The sequence below is a fragment of the Pleurodeles waltl genome, chromosome 3_1 (genome assembly GCF_031143425.1).
Source record: "Pleurodeles waltl isolate 20211129_DDA chromosome 3_1, aPleWal1.hap1.20221129, whole genome shotgun sequence".
NCBI lineage: Eukaryota > Metazoa > Chordata > Amphibia > Caudata > Salamandridae > Pleurodeles > Pleurodeles waltl.
The window spans coordinates 677,041,575-677,057,432 of NC_090440.1; the positions used below are offsets into that span (position 1 = coordinate 677,041,575).

Consider the following 15,858-nt stretch of genomic DNA (forward strand, 5'->3'; position numbering starts at 1 on the left):
GGTAAGTTACATTAATTGAGTTAAGGATTTAATATTTAAAAAGTAGGCTAGAAGTAACTTAAATTAAAAACAAAACTCATTAGCAAAGCCAGTACACCTGGGTTTAAAGTTTTAATAAATGTAAGGCATGCACAAGTGTGTATTTGCCCATGCTTTGGCTGTAAAGGGTCAACAATGGGAAAGGTAGTGTGATGTTAAATAGTTCCTCATGAGATTAGTGCATGAAGTCTCAAGCCATTCTTTGAAAGAGGCTGGTTAAGAAAAGTCAGTGGTTAAAAGGATAGAACCTAAAGCTCACTGTATGTATATTGCAATAGGTCTGTTTAGAGAGCCAAGCTGTCAATCCCAAAACAGACAATATGATGATAATGATATGATAATGATATGAATTTTTAGAATACATAGATATACAGTACATTAAGTATGTCCTGGATAGAAAAGAACATATAACTCACAGCCAAAGAAACTCGTGGCTGAAAAAAGTTCAGACTTTCATGAAAAAGCATGATAGGGTTATCGATGCAGAGGAAGTGGTAGGTAGTTTAAGCTCCTGAAGGCAAAAAAGGAGAAACCCCTCTCCTACCTACCTCATGCCGTGTTAATCTGAGGAAGTAGGAGAAAGATTTTAGAAGAGGAACACATTGTGTGAGATCGCTGGTGTATGTCAAATTTAGAGCTCAAGTAGGTGGAACTTGAGAAATTGGCTACCCTGTGCCAAATGCATACTGGCCTTAACGACACAGTGCTTCTCTTCCAGGGGATCCTTATCAGTAGTCATAAGCACTGAATAGTCTGTCCCACGTGTGGGGGGATCCCAGAGCACTTAAAAAATATATTTATATGGACAAAACAAGCATTTGTACCATGGTGCTTTCTACATTTTTGCAGTCCAAAGAAGGTTAAAAATGGAGAGATTTCTTCATCGTTTCATTTTAAAAAGAAGCCAGTCGTATAGTATAGTAATGCAACATTATAAAAAAGTGACAAATTAAAATCTTTCACAAACTTTTTTAAAATGGAAAAGAAAGGAAATTTGACACATTGTTAGCCAGTAGGCTAACAATAGAATATAAAACTGGCACTGTGCCTGTAAGAACCTCACCATAACCCCTGTATCCCATCGTGCCTCACAGGTGACAGGTCAGTTCATCTTCCCAGCTCTTGGAAACAGGATCCTGAGACACTGAGCTCTGCCTTTTTGGCAAAAATCTTTGGGGAATCTTTCCTAACCTTATATCCAGAGTTTTCACTCAGCATCTTTTGGCATTTGAGACAGCTTGACACCTTTTTGCGTCAAATCATTTCTGTCAAAAATGTCTTCACTCTTTGTGAAGAGTCCTTCCTGAGTGAACCATAAGGCACAGTCAGACCACCACATGGTCTGTATCATGTGCCTTCCAGAAGATCACATTCCTGAATTCTGTACTAATTGTCAGTCCTTCTCCAGAAGAACTTTGAAGGATAGACAGAACATCAGATTACATGGATTGCAGCAAAGGAAGGAAGAACATGCTGCCAGATCTTCTAGAAGCAATGGAGATGGTCATTCCTCTGTTAGAACTGCTTCTTCCCTCTTTGGAGTTCCCTGGAGGCAGATCTTGGGAGAAGAGACACCAGAGGAGAGACATCACTCCCAGTCATTGCCAAGAAGCATGTCATTGAGGAGCATAGCTTTGAAGACCACGCATATACCTACTAGGTCGCCATTATCAGGTGTAATGCCAAGACACTTGACGGTGAAAGAACCTTGATGATCACCATCAAGAACACCTCCATCAACTGTAAGACCAACTCATTTGGTGTCGATACAACTTCTGTTGAGACTTGTCTACCACCGTCAATGTCAAGTTGGAGCCATCTACTCCAACACCAACTCAGTCAACGGCAAGGCCACATCAGTTGACGTCATTGACAACTCAATTGTTGCTGGAAACACTTTCATCAATTCCAATACCTCCAACTTCAACATCAAAGTCATCACAGCTTTCAAAAGTGACATCTATAGCAAAATCTTTGCCACCATCTATACATCAATCTTCTAGATGGTCAAAGGATTTCAAACAGAGAGACCTGTCACTTAAGGTTCTTATTTTCTCAAATGCATTCCCCATCACGTCACATGCTGGATATACAGAAATTCTAGTACAGCTTCACAAAGAGCCACCCAACCTAATATTTCTCCACGTTCAGTAGCATCACCTAGGCTATCACCTGGAATACTTCCGGCCTCTTCTTCTGTCCTCACAAGCCCACAGGACAGTCCACTTTTGACTCATTTTCATCACTCTAGATCCAGACATATATCTCCAAGAAGATCAAGATAAAGACAACAGTTATCCTACTCTAGATCAAGAAGATCCAGTACAAGCCATCACAGAAGGTCACTATCTTGATTCAGAACACAATCCTCTTTCCCCTTCATGGACTATGACCTCAAGATCTTCCATTGGAGATTACTCCCTGACTTTTTCTAGCTCACCTCCGCCAAGGGTGTCACCAATTGACAATGTGACAGCTTTTAATGAGATACTTGTAAGGGATGCAACAAAACTGAACATTGCTATGCCAGCTACACTGCATCTACATCCGTCATCTTTGAGACCCTAGGCATCAAAGAACATCATCAAAACCTCTCCTTCCTCTGGTCCTTGGTCTTCTTGAAGTTGCAGTGCAGTTGTTCCTGACACCAGCATCCATAAAAATGTCTCTATCTAGGCCCTTGAAAAAGTACAAGCCTCCTGATCAAGATCCCTTCTTTCTCAGGGCAGATCAAATACCTTATTCTGTAACTGTGACTGCATCAAGAAAGGCACACATAGTGGCACCAGCTTCACCCTTACTGCCACATGAGGAAAGGAAAAGAATAGAGTCTCTGGGAACGAAAATGTGTGGCACCTCTGCTTCTATGATAAAAGCAGCAAGTGCCAATACCCTTTTAGGGAGATATAATAGATCTCTTTGGAACTCCTTGCAAACATTTACAGATAAACTCCCGAAGGAAGACATGCAATATTTCAGGAGGTCATTAACAAGGGATTAACTGGTATGAAATCATATCATTGGTTCAGCTGCTGACATTTCAGATTTATCCACCCATGGTTATTGCCATGGTATTTGTGCTAGGAGATACTCATGGCTTAGACTAACATATCTAAAAACAGAAGTGCTGTCTAGAATGCTGAACCTGCCATTTTCAGGAAACATGCTGTTCAGATCTCAAGCAGATGATAAAAAGTCACGGTGGAAGACTGAAATGGACAGAGATGCAAGCTTTAGGGCAGGCGCTACTATACCCTTAGGGTTCAGACCCCTCACTGATTGTACCATCAGCAGAAACAGGTATACCATGAATGCAGATACTCTATAGGAAGAGGAGGCCAGCATCATCAATCTGCAGCAGGAAAAACACCTTACTTAATAATGTAATACACCGTTCCTAAAGGAAAAGAAGAAACAGGGTGAGTACTAGGGGATCCTATTTAATAGGAGCAAGAGTCCTCACACACCCAGTTGGGTGTCATGCTTCATCATCGGACGAGCTCCTCGTCAGACCGGCGCTGCAATGTCTGACGGCACCACCCATCGGGGGGCTCTTTGCCGGAGATCTTTTCTCGATGATGCCACACTATCCCGCAAATGAGTAGGGAGAGGAAGAGGGGGGAGAGTACAAAGAAAAAAGGCTCAAATTGGCTCAGGACCCTCACTAAGTACTATCTTTATTTGTCTGTGTGGGGTGATGACCAAAGTTAAAACAGTTATCAGGAGAGTGAAATAGAGATGATGCTCAACCACTCTCTAACAATATATCTAACAGCGAGGAGGTCAAGAACTACAAGACTCCTCTCAGAATAGGGTCGACATGTTTTGCGTCTCCATGGTCCATAAGGATCCAATGACGCTTCTTCAGGACCTAGTGTAAAAAACTTCTCCAACTATAAACTAAATTGCCTCTTGCACACCATAGCTGACAGTCAAAAAAGTATCGTCAGTCACTTACGCGAGTCCACTATGACCCGGGTTTCCGTTCCTATTCGGCACCCCTCCCAAATTGAGACAGGGCTTCATGGGATCACGCGGGCCGTTGGCCAGGCTCCCAAAATATATTGGCAAATCCTGGCGGCGGGTGCAATAACCTACCCCTGGTCGCGCTCCCGCAGGAAAAACACCTTCAAAAAAATGAGTTGCGTCTTCTCCCTGATCTGTTAGTCACTCAGGTGGAGGAAGTATTGTAGCACACTTTTCATAGTGGCTGCTAACTACAGATTGAGGGGATCTAAATATTGTTCCGATCGTTTATTCTCAATGTTTCCAATCCCCTCCTCCAATCAAAACATTGTCATACCAACAAGATCTATCACAGAAGGAGGTGAAAACTTTACTGCAGACATATTGTTTGAAGTCAAGGACAAGAGGTTTTCAACTTTACTTTGCCCTTTGACTGCCAATTTACAGTACCACAATATGGAACAGGGTACTGCAGTTGAGGTAATAGTTGTGTCCCTACGTTACTGCTGTTCCAAATTGTATGTATTGTTCATTAATGTAAAAAAAAAATTTGTAAGCTCGGACAGCACTACTGACAGAGGTCCCAGTAAAAAAACATGTGTATACACGTTTTCAAAGTTTAACAATATGATGCTATGTATACTCCCAGAGAGCTCTCTGATTAATTGCAAATATTTACAGAAGCTTGTAAACAAAACGGATGATTTTTTGCTTTCAAAATAAAATGTTCACAAAAAAGTGCAACTGTGGAAAAAACGTTTTGCTAAACTACTGTGAAAATGTAGGTGCCATTTCTTTAAAGCATCTTTTGGTAAAGTGTGTTGATGGATGCAAGTATTTCCAAACAATATTCATAATGGAAAGTTAGTGTAACCAGTTTCAATGAGACTACGGGAAACATGAAAATAAACAAGCATTGGCAAAACCAATAGGTCTGACATTGGTGGTCAATATTTTGGTTTTGTGAATCCATATCTTGTTTTGACATAGCTTCTGTAAATCTTTATTGTTGTGGGAGTTGCTGGAAGCTCACAATTGTAACAAAACATTGGCAATTTGCAAAAATATTTTGGTATCAAAAAGTACACATTGCCATTGTAGCTCGCAGCACTGAACAAAACTACTTTGTGTGCCGATACGCTCCTTGTGAAAGAGTAGATTGTGATTATTCACTGTGAAGCCAACTGATAGATCAATAGTGTGAGCGGGCGACAGAACTGTAATAAAATCAAAAGATCTTGGTTCGCACCAGACCTAATAGGGGCTCAATTCTTAAAGTCACAAAAGTGCACCATAGAATGTGCCTTTGGATTACTGCAGATTTACGTATTTCATGAATTTCCAAGAATTTACAGAAGTAGACTAGAAAATCACACTCCTAGAAAATATATCTGAACTGTATTTTAACACGAGCAAAGATGTAGGTTTAGATTTGCTCATGATAAAATCTGTTGAGCATTTACAAGTTCACTTTCCCTCCAACCACAATTTGTTTCCAACCCTGGAGGAAGTTTTACTTTTGAGTCTTGTCAGGATTAAATTTCCAACATTTCTCAGTATGGGAAAGTATTAGAGAAGAGCTGGTAAAAACCCTTAAAACATGCAATTTAGCAGGTTTGCACAGACTCTAAAGGGTATTCCATTACTGGAACTATTGCTTCTTGCTACCTCAAGCCCTAGTAAGTAGAGCTGCAGAAAGTTGGCGAAATAAGGAAGTTGCTAGTATTCAATCCCTACTATTGTATTAGACTGAGCATAATTGGAAAGGCTGTTATCTGAGCTCTTATATAATGATTTTGATGCCATCATTTGTCTTCGAACTACATACTACCAAATGTACAATTATTTTTTTTTTTTTTACAGAACAAATAGATTTATGAAGCAACCTGTCCCATTGACAAGTACATATTTTATCAAATTTCACACCCCTGAGTGGAAGAGGTACCTTCATATGAAAATCCACTGGGAGTTTACTCTTGGTACTTTTTGGCTCAAAATAAAGTACTAAAACAGAAATTCAGACCCATTTTTTACCTCAGGGTACTAAACACGTACATAAGAATTGAAAAATTCAGAATGCTTGCATTACATTGGATCTTACTTCATCTACATCAAGGGGACAGAATGTGCGCAATAGATCTTTAAGACACCTACTTCCAAATTCCAATCATAGCAAAGCATTGAAAGTTTTTAAGGTTCACTGTAGACTCCAGGCAGTTTCAGTACAATGTCCTCCCATTTGGACTGAAGTCAGGTCCCCGAATATTTGCGAAAATTTATGACTGTCATCACAACACATCTGTGAAAACAAAATATATTTGTCTTACCCTATTGAGATGACTGGCTCATAAGCAGAGTATCCTTAGAAGAAACGCTGTGCCATTTTCAAACATGTTTCTGCACTCTCACCAAGGTAGGTCTTCACGTAAACCTCCAAACATCAACAGGCTCCCCGGTTCAAAACATAAATTATCTGGAAGCTATGACAGATATGCAGTCCTTAAAAGCATATTCTTTGGAGGAGATACTGTTATCAGTCCAACTGAAGAGTCATGTTCTATTGCAAATCCCTCACACAACAGCTCAGCAGATTTAATCTCGTTTGGGATCGATGGCCTCTTGGAGTTTTCTAATTCCTCATGGCAGACTCCACATGAGACCTTTACAGCAATATTTGGAAGACCAGTGGAACCAGTTCTTAAACAGCCATGAGAAGAAACTGATTCTAACACAATCAGCCATCCTCCAGTCACTCCCATGGTGGACCAAATTGGCAAATCTGATGAAAAGGACCTCATTCCATCAGCATCTCTCAGCTCAGATAGATTTTCTGATGCATCCCTACAAGGATGGGAAGCACACTTGGGTCATTAGGGACCTAGGGGCTATGGTCACACAAAGAGGCCTGCCAAATCAACCTCCTAAAATTGAGAGCAGTTAATCTGGCTTTGAAATATTTTCTTCTGGCAATCAAAACAACTTCTCTGGGAGGACCTCATTCGAGATCTCTAGCCCTAGAATCACAAGCCAAATGGAAATAGCTTCTGGTAAGAACTTGACAGTTACAGCTGTCCATCTCCCAGTGCTCAAAACATGGAAGCGGACACCCTCAGTCAAACCATTACTAAATTCTAAACGACAAACTTGTAGAAGAAATTTCCCCCAATTGGTGTTATCCTCAACTAGATTTATTTGCCGACATCAAACAAAACAAAAAATGTCAAGACAAAGCTTTCAGATATTTCCAACTAGGAACGTAGGGGAATGCTCTTTTGATAGTGGTCAAAGAAATTTCTTTACTCATTTCCACTAATTCCAATCATTCGAACAGTTTTGGTCAAATTTTCTTTAAGCACTTCTACCAGTTTCCCTCATTCCAACAGTTCTGGCCAAATTAAACCAGGATGAGGATGATTGAACCCGAATGGCCTCGTCAGTGGTGGTTCACGGACCTTCTTCTCCTTTTAGAGCAACCGCACAAGAGACTGCCTTGCATACAGGGCCTGCTGTGCACATTTGGGAGCTAGATTCTACACTGCAACCTTCCACAAAGGTGCATGAACATTCTGAAAGAGGCCAAGTGTCTTTCCACAAAAAAATCTTACACCTTCAAGTGGAAGAGATTTTGCATTTGGTGCATCCAGAACAGCACAGTCCTTCCTCCTGTCAAGAAGATGTACGGATACCATGTCTTCTTCACCTAGCAATGTCTAGTTTACCGTTTTCTTTTACTAAAGTTCACCTTGCAGCTATAACTGCCTTTAGGAAGTCTCCATCATAAACCTTTAAAAAAAAAAAAACACCTGTGATTAAAGATATTCTAGAGGTATTAAGAAAGTTTCCACCAGTTAAGTCAATTTCTTCTCTTTGGGAACTTAACATTGTTCTCTCTAAATTAATGGATCCCCCTTCTGAGTCCATAGACAAAGCCACTTTACAACATCTTACATGGAAAGCAGCTTTTATAGTTACATTTACTTCTGCATGTAGAGTTAGTGAGGTTCAGGCTCTAGCACCACTAAACCATACACAGTATTCCACAGTAATAGAGTAGTTATGAGGACGCACCCCACTTTTCTTCTAAGATGGTTTCAGATTTCCACATTAAGTCTCCTTACCCACTTTCTTTCTCTAATCCTTAAACACCAGCAGACACATCCTTGTATTCTCTGGATATTAGGATCCTGAAATTTTATCTAGACAAAACCAAGCATATAATAAGACAGATCATCTTTTCATAAACTATGGTCCAGCATGTGCAGGCGTACCTTCTTCTTCTAAAAATCTATCCCAAGATGGATTGTATCTTACATTATTCTTTCATACTAGATAGCAAAGACACACCTACGTGGTAGGCCTAAAGCACATTCATGGGGAAAAACTGCTACCATAGCTTTTTTTGGAATGTCCCCATTCCAGAAATATGTAAGGCAGCTACTTGGAGATCATCATACATTTACCAGATACTGCGGTCTTAATTCAGACTCCAGAGTGAATACTCCAATAGGGAAAGAGCCTTAAGGACCCTTGCAGGTGATGGTTAGAGCTGTTTTTATTGTGGGATGGGCTTGCTATTCTATCAAGTGCTTATAATTATTGCAGAGGATCACCTGAAAGAGAAGGAAAAGTCACTCACCTGTAATCCTAGTTATCTTCTAGGGGAAACCTCATCAAAGTCATAAGCAACCCTCCCACATCCCAGACAGGAACTGTTACAGCTCTCAACAACTGCTTCACCAAGGATTCCTAATTTCCGTAAAGATGACCTGACCTGTCACCTGTGAGACATGATGGGATACAGGGAGTATTGTGAGGTTCTTAAAGATATAGTGTCAGTTTTCTAGTCTATGCTTTGGATTGAAGCCTATTGGCTAAGAATGTCTCATATTACCTTTTTTTCATTTTAAAAAGGTTTGCAAAAGATGTTCTATTGTTAGCTTTTGTAGTGATGCATGTCTAAACAATTGGCTTATTTTTTAAATGAAACTTCATTGAGATCTGGCCTTTTTAGCCTTCTGTAGACTGCAAACATTTAAATAAAGTACCATGGAAAAAATTCTTGTTATTCATACAAATATACTTTTTAAAAGGGCTGGGATCTCCACACATGTGTGGCACTCTTCTGTGCTTATGACTTTGATTGGGATTCACCTGGAAGAGAACTAGGATTATAAGTGAGTAACTTTTCCTTCTCAACAGTTAGTACGATGAAGTAGCACTAAACCATTGGTGATATGAGCAAAGTGTAGCAATTTAAGAAGCTGAGGAGCACCTTTCTGAACTAATTGCAAATGTTGGATCAGGTATTTATCGAATACAAACAAAGAAGGGCTAATATGGCGGGAGTGTTTAGAGAAAAGTTGGTCCTGTGTACGGTACTCCCATCATAATATCAAAAAAACAAAAGTACACAGTTCCAGCCAATAGACTAGTACAAATGTATACAGTAAGTAATAGAGTCTATAAGCCTGCCCTTATTAGAACAAGAGCCCTCACTCACCAAATGGTGACATGCTTCATCATCAGGCTTTTGCTCCTAGTCAGGCCGGCACTGCAATGCCTGACGGGCCCCTCGTGGGGGCTCTTTGCCGGAGATCTTTTAAGTGTAAAGAATGCCGGTAGCTGAGTGCTAGTATGTGGGATTGGTATTTGTTTATGTGAAAATAAAAATGGCTAGAGGTCTGGAAATATCGTATTTAATCAACCCAGACCCCTGTCATGATTAAAAACAGAGTGTGGGTAAGGATTAGAAGTAATGTCTAGTCCACCCTCAGAAACAAACTGTCAGTCCCTGAATTGGGGGAATGTGGAGAGTTAGAGTACAGAACTAACTATACTTCTATCATCGGGGTCAACATGTTTCTGGCAAAAAATGTCTGTTAAGATCGGTGCGATTCGTCAGGACCAAAAAATTTACCTAATCCACATGTTATAACCCAATTCGGGATTTCTTCGTACCACAAAAACCCTCATTGTATTAAAGGATGGGCCCCATCAGGATAGCGATAAGCATCAGTGGTTCAGGCTTGTGTAGTCAACCTGCTCGTGTGGCCACCGGGTGGATAACCTACCCCTGCTCCGCGTCCCAGAAAAATAACCCCATTACCTGTCAAACACCAATGGTTGAAAGGAGCAGTTGCAAAAAACACACTCTAGGTATATTAGAGACAGTAGGTATGTGGTCTGTTTGGCAGCTGCTCTGTTAAAACTCACACCTAAAAAGAAAATATAAAGCCAGATGGACTGATTCATTTAAATTATACGAATGAGTTTTACTTATTAAGGAGTTCATAGAAGCCAGATATGGGTAAAGATGATCAGTGCTTGTGAATTCAATTTAGATTCTTCTAGTGGACAGCTAAAATAACAAGGAAGTAACTTATTTTGCTGTTTTGCAGATGGTAAGGATAGTTCAGCAATGCCATTCCACTCTTATTATTTAACCTGTGCCTGCATGGTTGAATTGATTTATTTCTTTTTTATAGGTCCTATTTGACGCCTGTGCGAGATGAGGAGGCAGAGGCTCAGCGCAAAGCCCGATCTCGCCATGCACGACAATCACGCAGGTCTACTCAGGTATTTTTGTTTTTTAAACATGGTTACATCTATCTAACAGTTCTCTTTCTAGTTTGCTTCCTTCTCTCTTGCCCTTACCTTTTGCTTGCCTTCACATGCCATTTTATTTTATCGATCTTTCTTCCTACAGGGGGTGACACTCACAGATCTGAAGGAAGCTGAAAAAACTATCAAGGCTCAACAAGGGGATAAGCCTGCAGATTCAAAGGAGACAGAAGCAGAAACTCAAGAGAAAGCTGATGAAAGCAAAGACAATCAATCTAAATCCAAGACAGGGAGGGTCAGCGAGGAAGGGGTGAGCAGAGGGAGGATTTAACTTCTCATTCAGTAGTGGATTTCAACAGATGACCTGAATTAACCCCTAGTTGGTAGAATTTTATGGGAAGTAACCAGGTAGCAGGGAATGGGCATCCAGTAAGTCAGTAGGCATTCAACCCACAGCTTACAGTAGACAGGGTCATTTCAGTAAATCAAATACCAAAAATCTCAAACATAATAGCTCACCTTAGAATTAGTCCCCATTGTGTTGACCCTCATACACCATATTTTGTTGATAGGGATCAATCCCCCTGTTGGAAAACATCTTTGCCCCGTAAACCAATGACTTTGAAAGACCACCCAGCAGATAAAGTACAATGGGCAGTCACCTGATACAGAATTCAACCCTATTTGGAAATAATCCAGTTGCAACATCCATAATGTGGCTGCAGCTGATCCTTTGGCAGTGCATGCCCTGAACTGGAAGTAACTGCTTCAGATCATTCCATTGCTGGCAGGGCCCGAGGGATAGTGTCCAGCAGACATAGCCTCATTCCTTGTCAAGAAAATGCAATAGAATCAGAAACTTGGAACTGTGCAATCCAACCTAAGATTGCCCTGGGATTGTTGAGAATGTGGTAGGTTTGTTTTCCACATATTAAGCTTTCATAAGATGGTAGCCAGTAGTTAGGGTATTGCTTCTCTTGGTAAAAATGTCCTGGGAAAGATAAACAGGAGTGAGTTCAGCCTCCACTTGTTGGATGTCAATGAAATGGGAACATGGAATGATTCACCTACAGTTGCAAAGTGCCCAATGGGCATGAACTGCTGGTTTATGTTCAATTCTGTGCTGCTTGACTTGTTTGGGCTTGGGTCATTTTACACTTGGCAATGCCTCTTGTTCTTTAACAAGTGGGTCATGTTAATTGTTCAGCTGAATGAACCCGTTGAAGGATAACCTGGGAACCTGATGTCACTCATATACAATAGTTGCTAGTTTAGTAATCTGATTCAGTAACTAATTGACTTTCTCAACCTTTTTGTTTTTCTCTTTGAGTAGCCATCAGCAAGTGAGGTGAGCTGGAGGTCTCGCATTGCCAGTCTACAGAAATCTGACCTCCTTGGGTTAACGTCACCATCAGATCCTCCCCGCACAACAGCACCAGGGGGTCCTTCAAATTATAATCGCCAAGGAACCATACAAACACCTGCCAGTAAAGGTACGCTTGACCTCTCCTACATTGCTTTTTGTCTCCAGTTACTTAGACAAGGGTGGTTCTAGCCCATCCTAAATTATTCACAATCATTAATAGAACCTCATGAATGTGCTGTTTTGTTCTCTTTTATCCTTGTTGCGTAAATAAAATCACCTTCAGGCAGAACAAGAATAAAATGCTTCATGCAAAAAGCAATCTCTGAGAATGTTTTAAGCCCAGTGTGAGCATCCTTTCATGAGCTACAGCCATTGCCTCTCCACCCCGCTGTCACCAACTGCCCTACCCAGATCCTTTTTTTTACAAAGTATCTGAATGACCATGGAGTCATATTCCCTAAATGTGTTGCACTTTAGGGGTGGTGCCTTGCTCTTTTACTTTCTCTCCTTCCTGGAAGAGGTATGTTGTAGTTTTCCCAGTTTTTCCTCATTTCCAATTAACTGAAAATATTGTTTTCCTTCACCGTGCAAGCCATTGATGACAGGCAGACTTCAAGCAATGCATTGGTTATAATGCACTCAGGTCTCAGCCGCTGTTCCACTCAAAGACTTCTCACCTGATGAGCTTAGGCCTTTTCACCCTGGTATTCGGCACTGGTCATTGAAGAACAATCTACTTTAACAAGGTACAGGGGGACTGGTACTGAAGAAGTCTGTTGACTGGGATAAGCCTTGTTGCAATTAGATAAAATGGATTTGGGTTGATACACTCCCTGAAGGCAACTTCACAGACTCAGAACGTGGGAGCCTTGCATTATCACATGACATTTTCACTTACTATAAGATGTAAAAAGTACAGCACAGAGGGGTTTTCTGGTTCCTATGCTACTTAGATGAGGTTTTGAACAATCTGAGATCGAACTGATTTCTAAAGCCAAATCTGTCAAGATGGTTGTTGTTTGCGGGAAAGATTGTCATCCTTTATCTACCAGTAGGCATTCATCATATAAGACCTCTAGGTGTTGGAGACCCGAAAGGAAGGCCTTGCTCCTACTTCTCTTCCAATATCACCCATGGTAAATAAACATTTTCAGAAATTATTGCCCGAACATCTGTACAAAATTCAGACATTTGGCTGATAATGTTGCTTTATTGTACTGAAGAGAATTGGAGGCATCAGACCAGTCTTGAACATTTATCATCTAAACCCATTTAAATTAGTGTAGTTTTCCCGTATGGTAACCCAGGAACAGAATCTTGGAGGTAGGCAGCCTGGGAGATTGGGTGGGCTCAGTGAACCTCAAAGATGGGTACTGATATACACAAGTTCCCGTGAAACATCAGCTACACCCTAGGTACACATATGCCACAAAAATGTTTACAAAAGTACTTCTGTAGATACACTTGCTTAAACTATTCGTCTTCACTGGCCCTTCCAAAGGAGATCCCAGAGATCTTTGTCCCCGTCTCTGGGTTGCAAGTTCCGGGAAAAGGAATTTTTCCTCATCATGAGTGATTTTCAGAGGACAAGGTGAGCAGAATCTGTTGTAGCTATACTGAACCTGTGGAGCCAAACATAATTTCAAATTACCCTTGTTCGTCAGTGCATTTATTGTGTGCAACTTCTGTCACGTTGTAGATGCTCCTCAGACTCGGTGCGATGCAAATGGGAGTCCGCCTCCTGACACCACCAAGTCACCGATAAAAACCACGGTGCATTGGAGTAATCAGGTGAGGGAAGGAAGGGGAAGGAACAGCATGGAAGGGATATCTGTAATGAGAAGAATACACAGCGTTAATATCACATTAACCTATCTATTCTCGCAATGTCTCGCTAAAGCACCAACGACCGTACCTGCCAATATCTCCTGAGGGCAGGATTAGTCCCACGCTTGTCTATGCTCCATCTGAATCATAGATGGATACCACAGGCCAGCGATGAACACAGATAATCTCCTATGGGTTGTTCAACACCCACTCTTGTACAAGATAGACAAAAAATAGTGAGGAAACAAAACGAAGAGAGAGAAGAAAAAGAATAACGGAAAAACCCAACTCGGGCTCCTTTCGATAACTCAGTTAAACACTGAGCCTCTTGTCATAGTCACGCAAATGGTAGAAATGACCCATTCTTTCTACCCCATGTGCTAAAAAGCAAAAAATGTCCCAGCAGTTCCATCCCCGTAAAAGTAAACATTAGCACAGCGTCACAGCAGAATAAAAATGTTCTCCAGCTCTGAAAACAACAGTTCCTGGGTATCGAACAGTTCAAGTACAGGAATGCCGTGCCTCGGATATCAACAGTGTCTTGGTCGAATAGGATAGTGGGAAAAAAGGCGAGGGAATCCGGCACCAGATCGCCTCACCGCTTACCAACTCGAGACTCCCGACGATAACGGGAATATCCCAGACTTGAGGGAAACGAAAGAGCAGCAAGTAATCCACTGGAAGCCGAACGAGAATCCACCCTCGAGAACGCCAACAAGAGCCCTCGTTGACCATCCGACCTTGATTCGTGAAACGAATAACGCACAACGCTTCCTGGATGCGCGTGGTTTTACGCGATCTCTTCCGGCGATAGACGTCATGGGATATGTAGTCCAGAAGTACTACAATATCCTGATCGTCATGTAGGCGCCGCGGTTAACTCCTGACAACTTCACCATCTTCTAAAGGACCTCAATATTGATAGGAATTTGGGAGCAAAATATTGAAGTACCAGGATATTTGCCCTTAATGGACATTATCCTTATGATGGATAATTGGTTCAAGTGTTTCTCTATACAAAGGTGCCAGAAAAAGGAGCCACAGTGGTGGAACCTGTTGGGACTTAATACCCCAGCCTTGGAGCTGGTCTGGGACTCCTTTATGATGTTTCTGCCCTCCCTACTTTCAGGAAGCACGAGAGCACCCTCAGTTCCTCGGAAAAATACCTTGCTACCAACAGTTTCACTGAAAAGCGAATAACTTTGTCAACAGTGGGTACACCATTGACTATTGTGTTCATGACACACTCCTTGCCAGTAACCATGGATCAATTGCTCATCAAGGATAAAGCAGTGGCAGCGATATGTTCTTAGACTTTTTAAGCCGGGACTGTGCCACAAGTCATTTACGTACAACTGCCTCTTATTGCATCACATTTATCACCACTCGCGATCTCACTTTAGCATTCGATCCAGATATTATAGTAAACTTCCTTCAGTGGTGAAATGAGGAAAAACACTTTAAATATGAAGACTGTGTTCAGGAGGTTGGTTATAAGGGCCTTAGCATTCACTTTGCTTCAGACAAAGGGAGAGTAATGATTATGAATGGGCATAGGACAATGCATAGTACCATTATTACAGGTGTTGCACACGTCTTCAGTTACACATTGTAGGAAATATGTCTTTTCTGCGTTATCACCTTGTGCCTTTTGCTGGACTTCATTTTACTGCTGGCTTTAGAACTCTGTGCAGTTTCTCCCAGCTAACCAGAGGTAACATGCATGCGCTCCACCTTTAAACATGGTTAAATTGGGAGATTCCTAATTGGTATATTTAACTTGCATGAAAGTCCACAATAAAAAGTTCAAGTGTATCTAAGGCCTGTCAATTAAGTATCACTAGTGAACTACAGTACCTATTGTGCCATCCACTATAGTGGCAGTGTAAAACATGGTTTCATGCCTCATCTGCGTAGGCCGAGTGTTTAGAGTAAAAACTGTAATTCTACCTGTCAGCATAAAATCTTTTTATAGGCCGAAACCTTTCTTTTAAATATTAATGTTACCCCTATCTACGCCTTGTAAGCCACAAGGCAGATTCCATCAAATGTTAAGGTAAGACATGTAGAAATTTAATGTTAACATCCTCACAGTGACT

The 15,858-nt window shown here is 41.2% G+C and overlaps 1 protein-coding gene across 2 annotated transcripts in view; it reads left to right on the forward strand.

The window, feature by feature from the left end:
* Positions 1 to 15,858, forward strand: part of LOC138284474 (protein phosphatase 1 regulatory subunit 12A-like) — a 409,508-nt gene that overhangs the window by 331,176 nt on the left and 62,474 nt on the right. For both annotated transcript variants that reach the window (XM_069223275.1, XM_069223274.1), the window contains exons 15-17: positions 10,491 to 10,581; positions 10,712 to 10,876; positions 11,900 to 12,059. In XM_069223275.1, the coding sequence (XP_069079376.1) occupies positions 10,491 to 10,581; positions 10,712 to 10,876; positions 11,900 to 12,059 (416 nt within the window). The remainder of the gene's footprint in view (positions 1 to 10,490; positions 10,582 to 10,711; positions 10,877 to 11,899; positions 12,060 to 15,858) is intronic.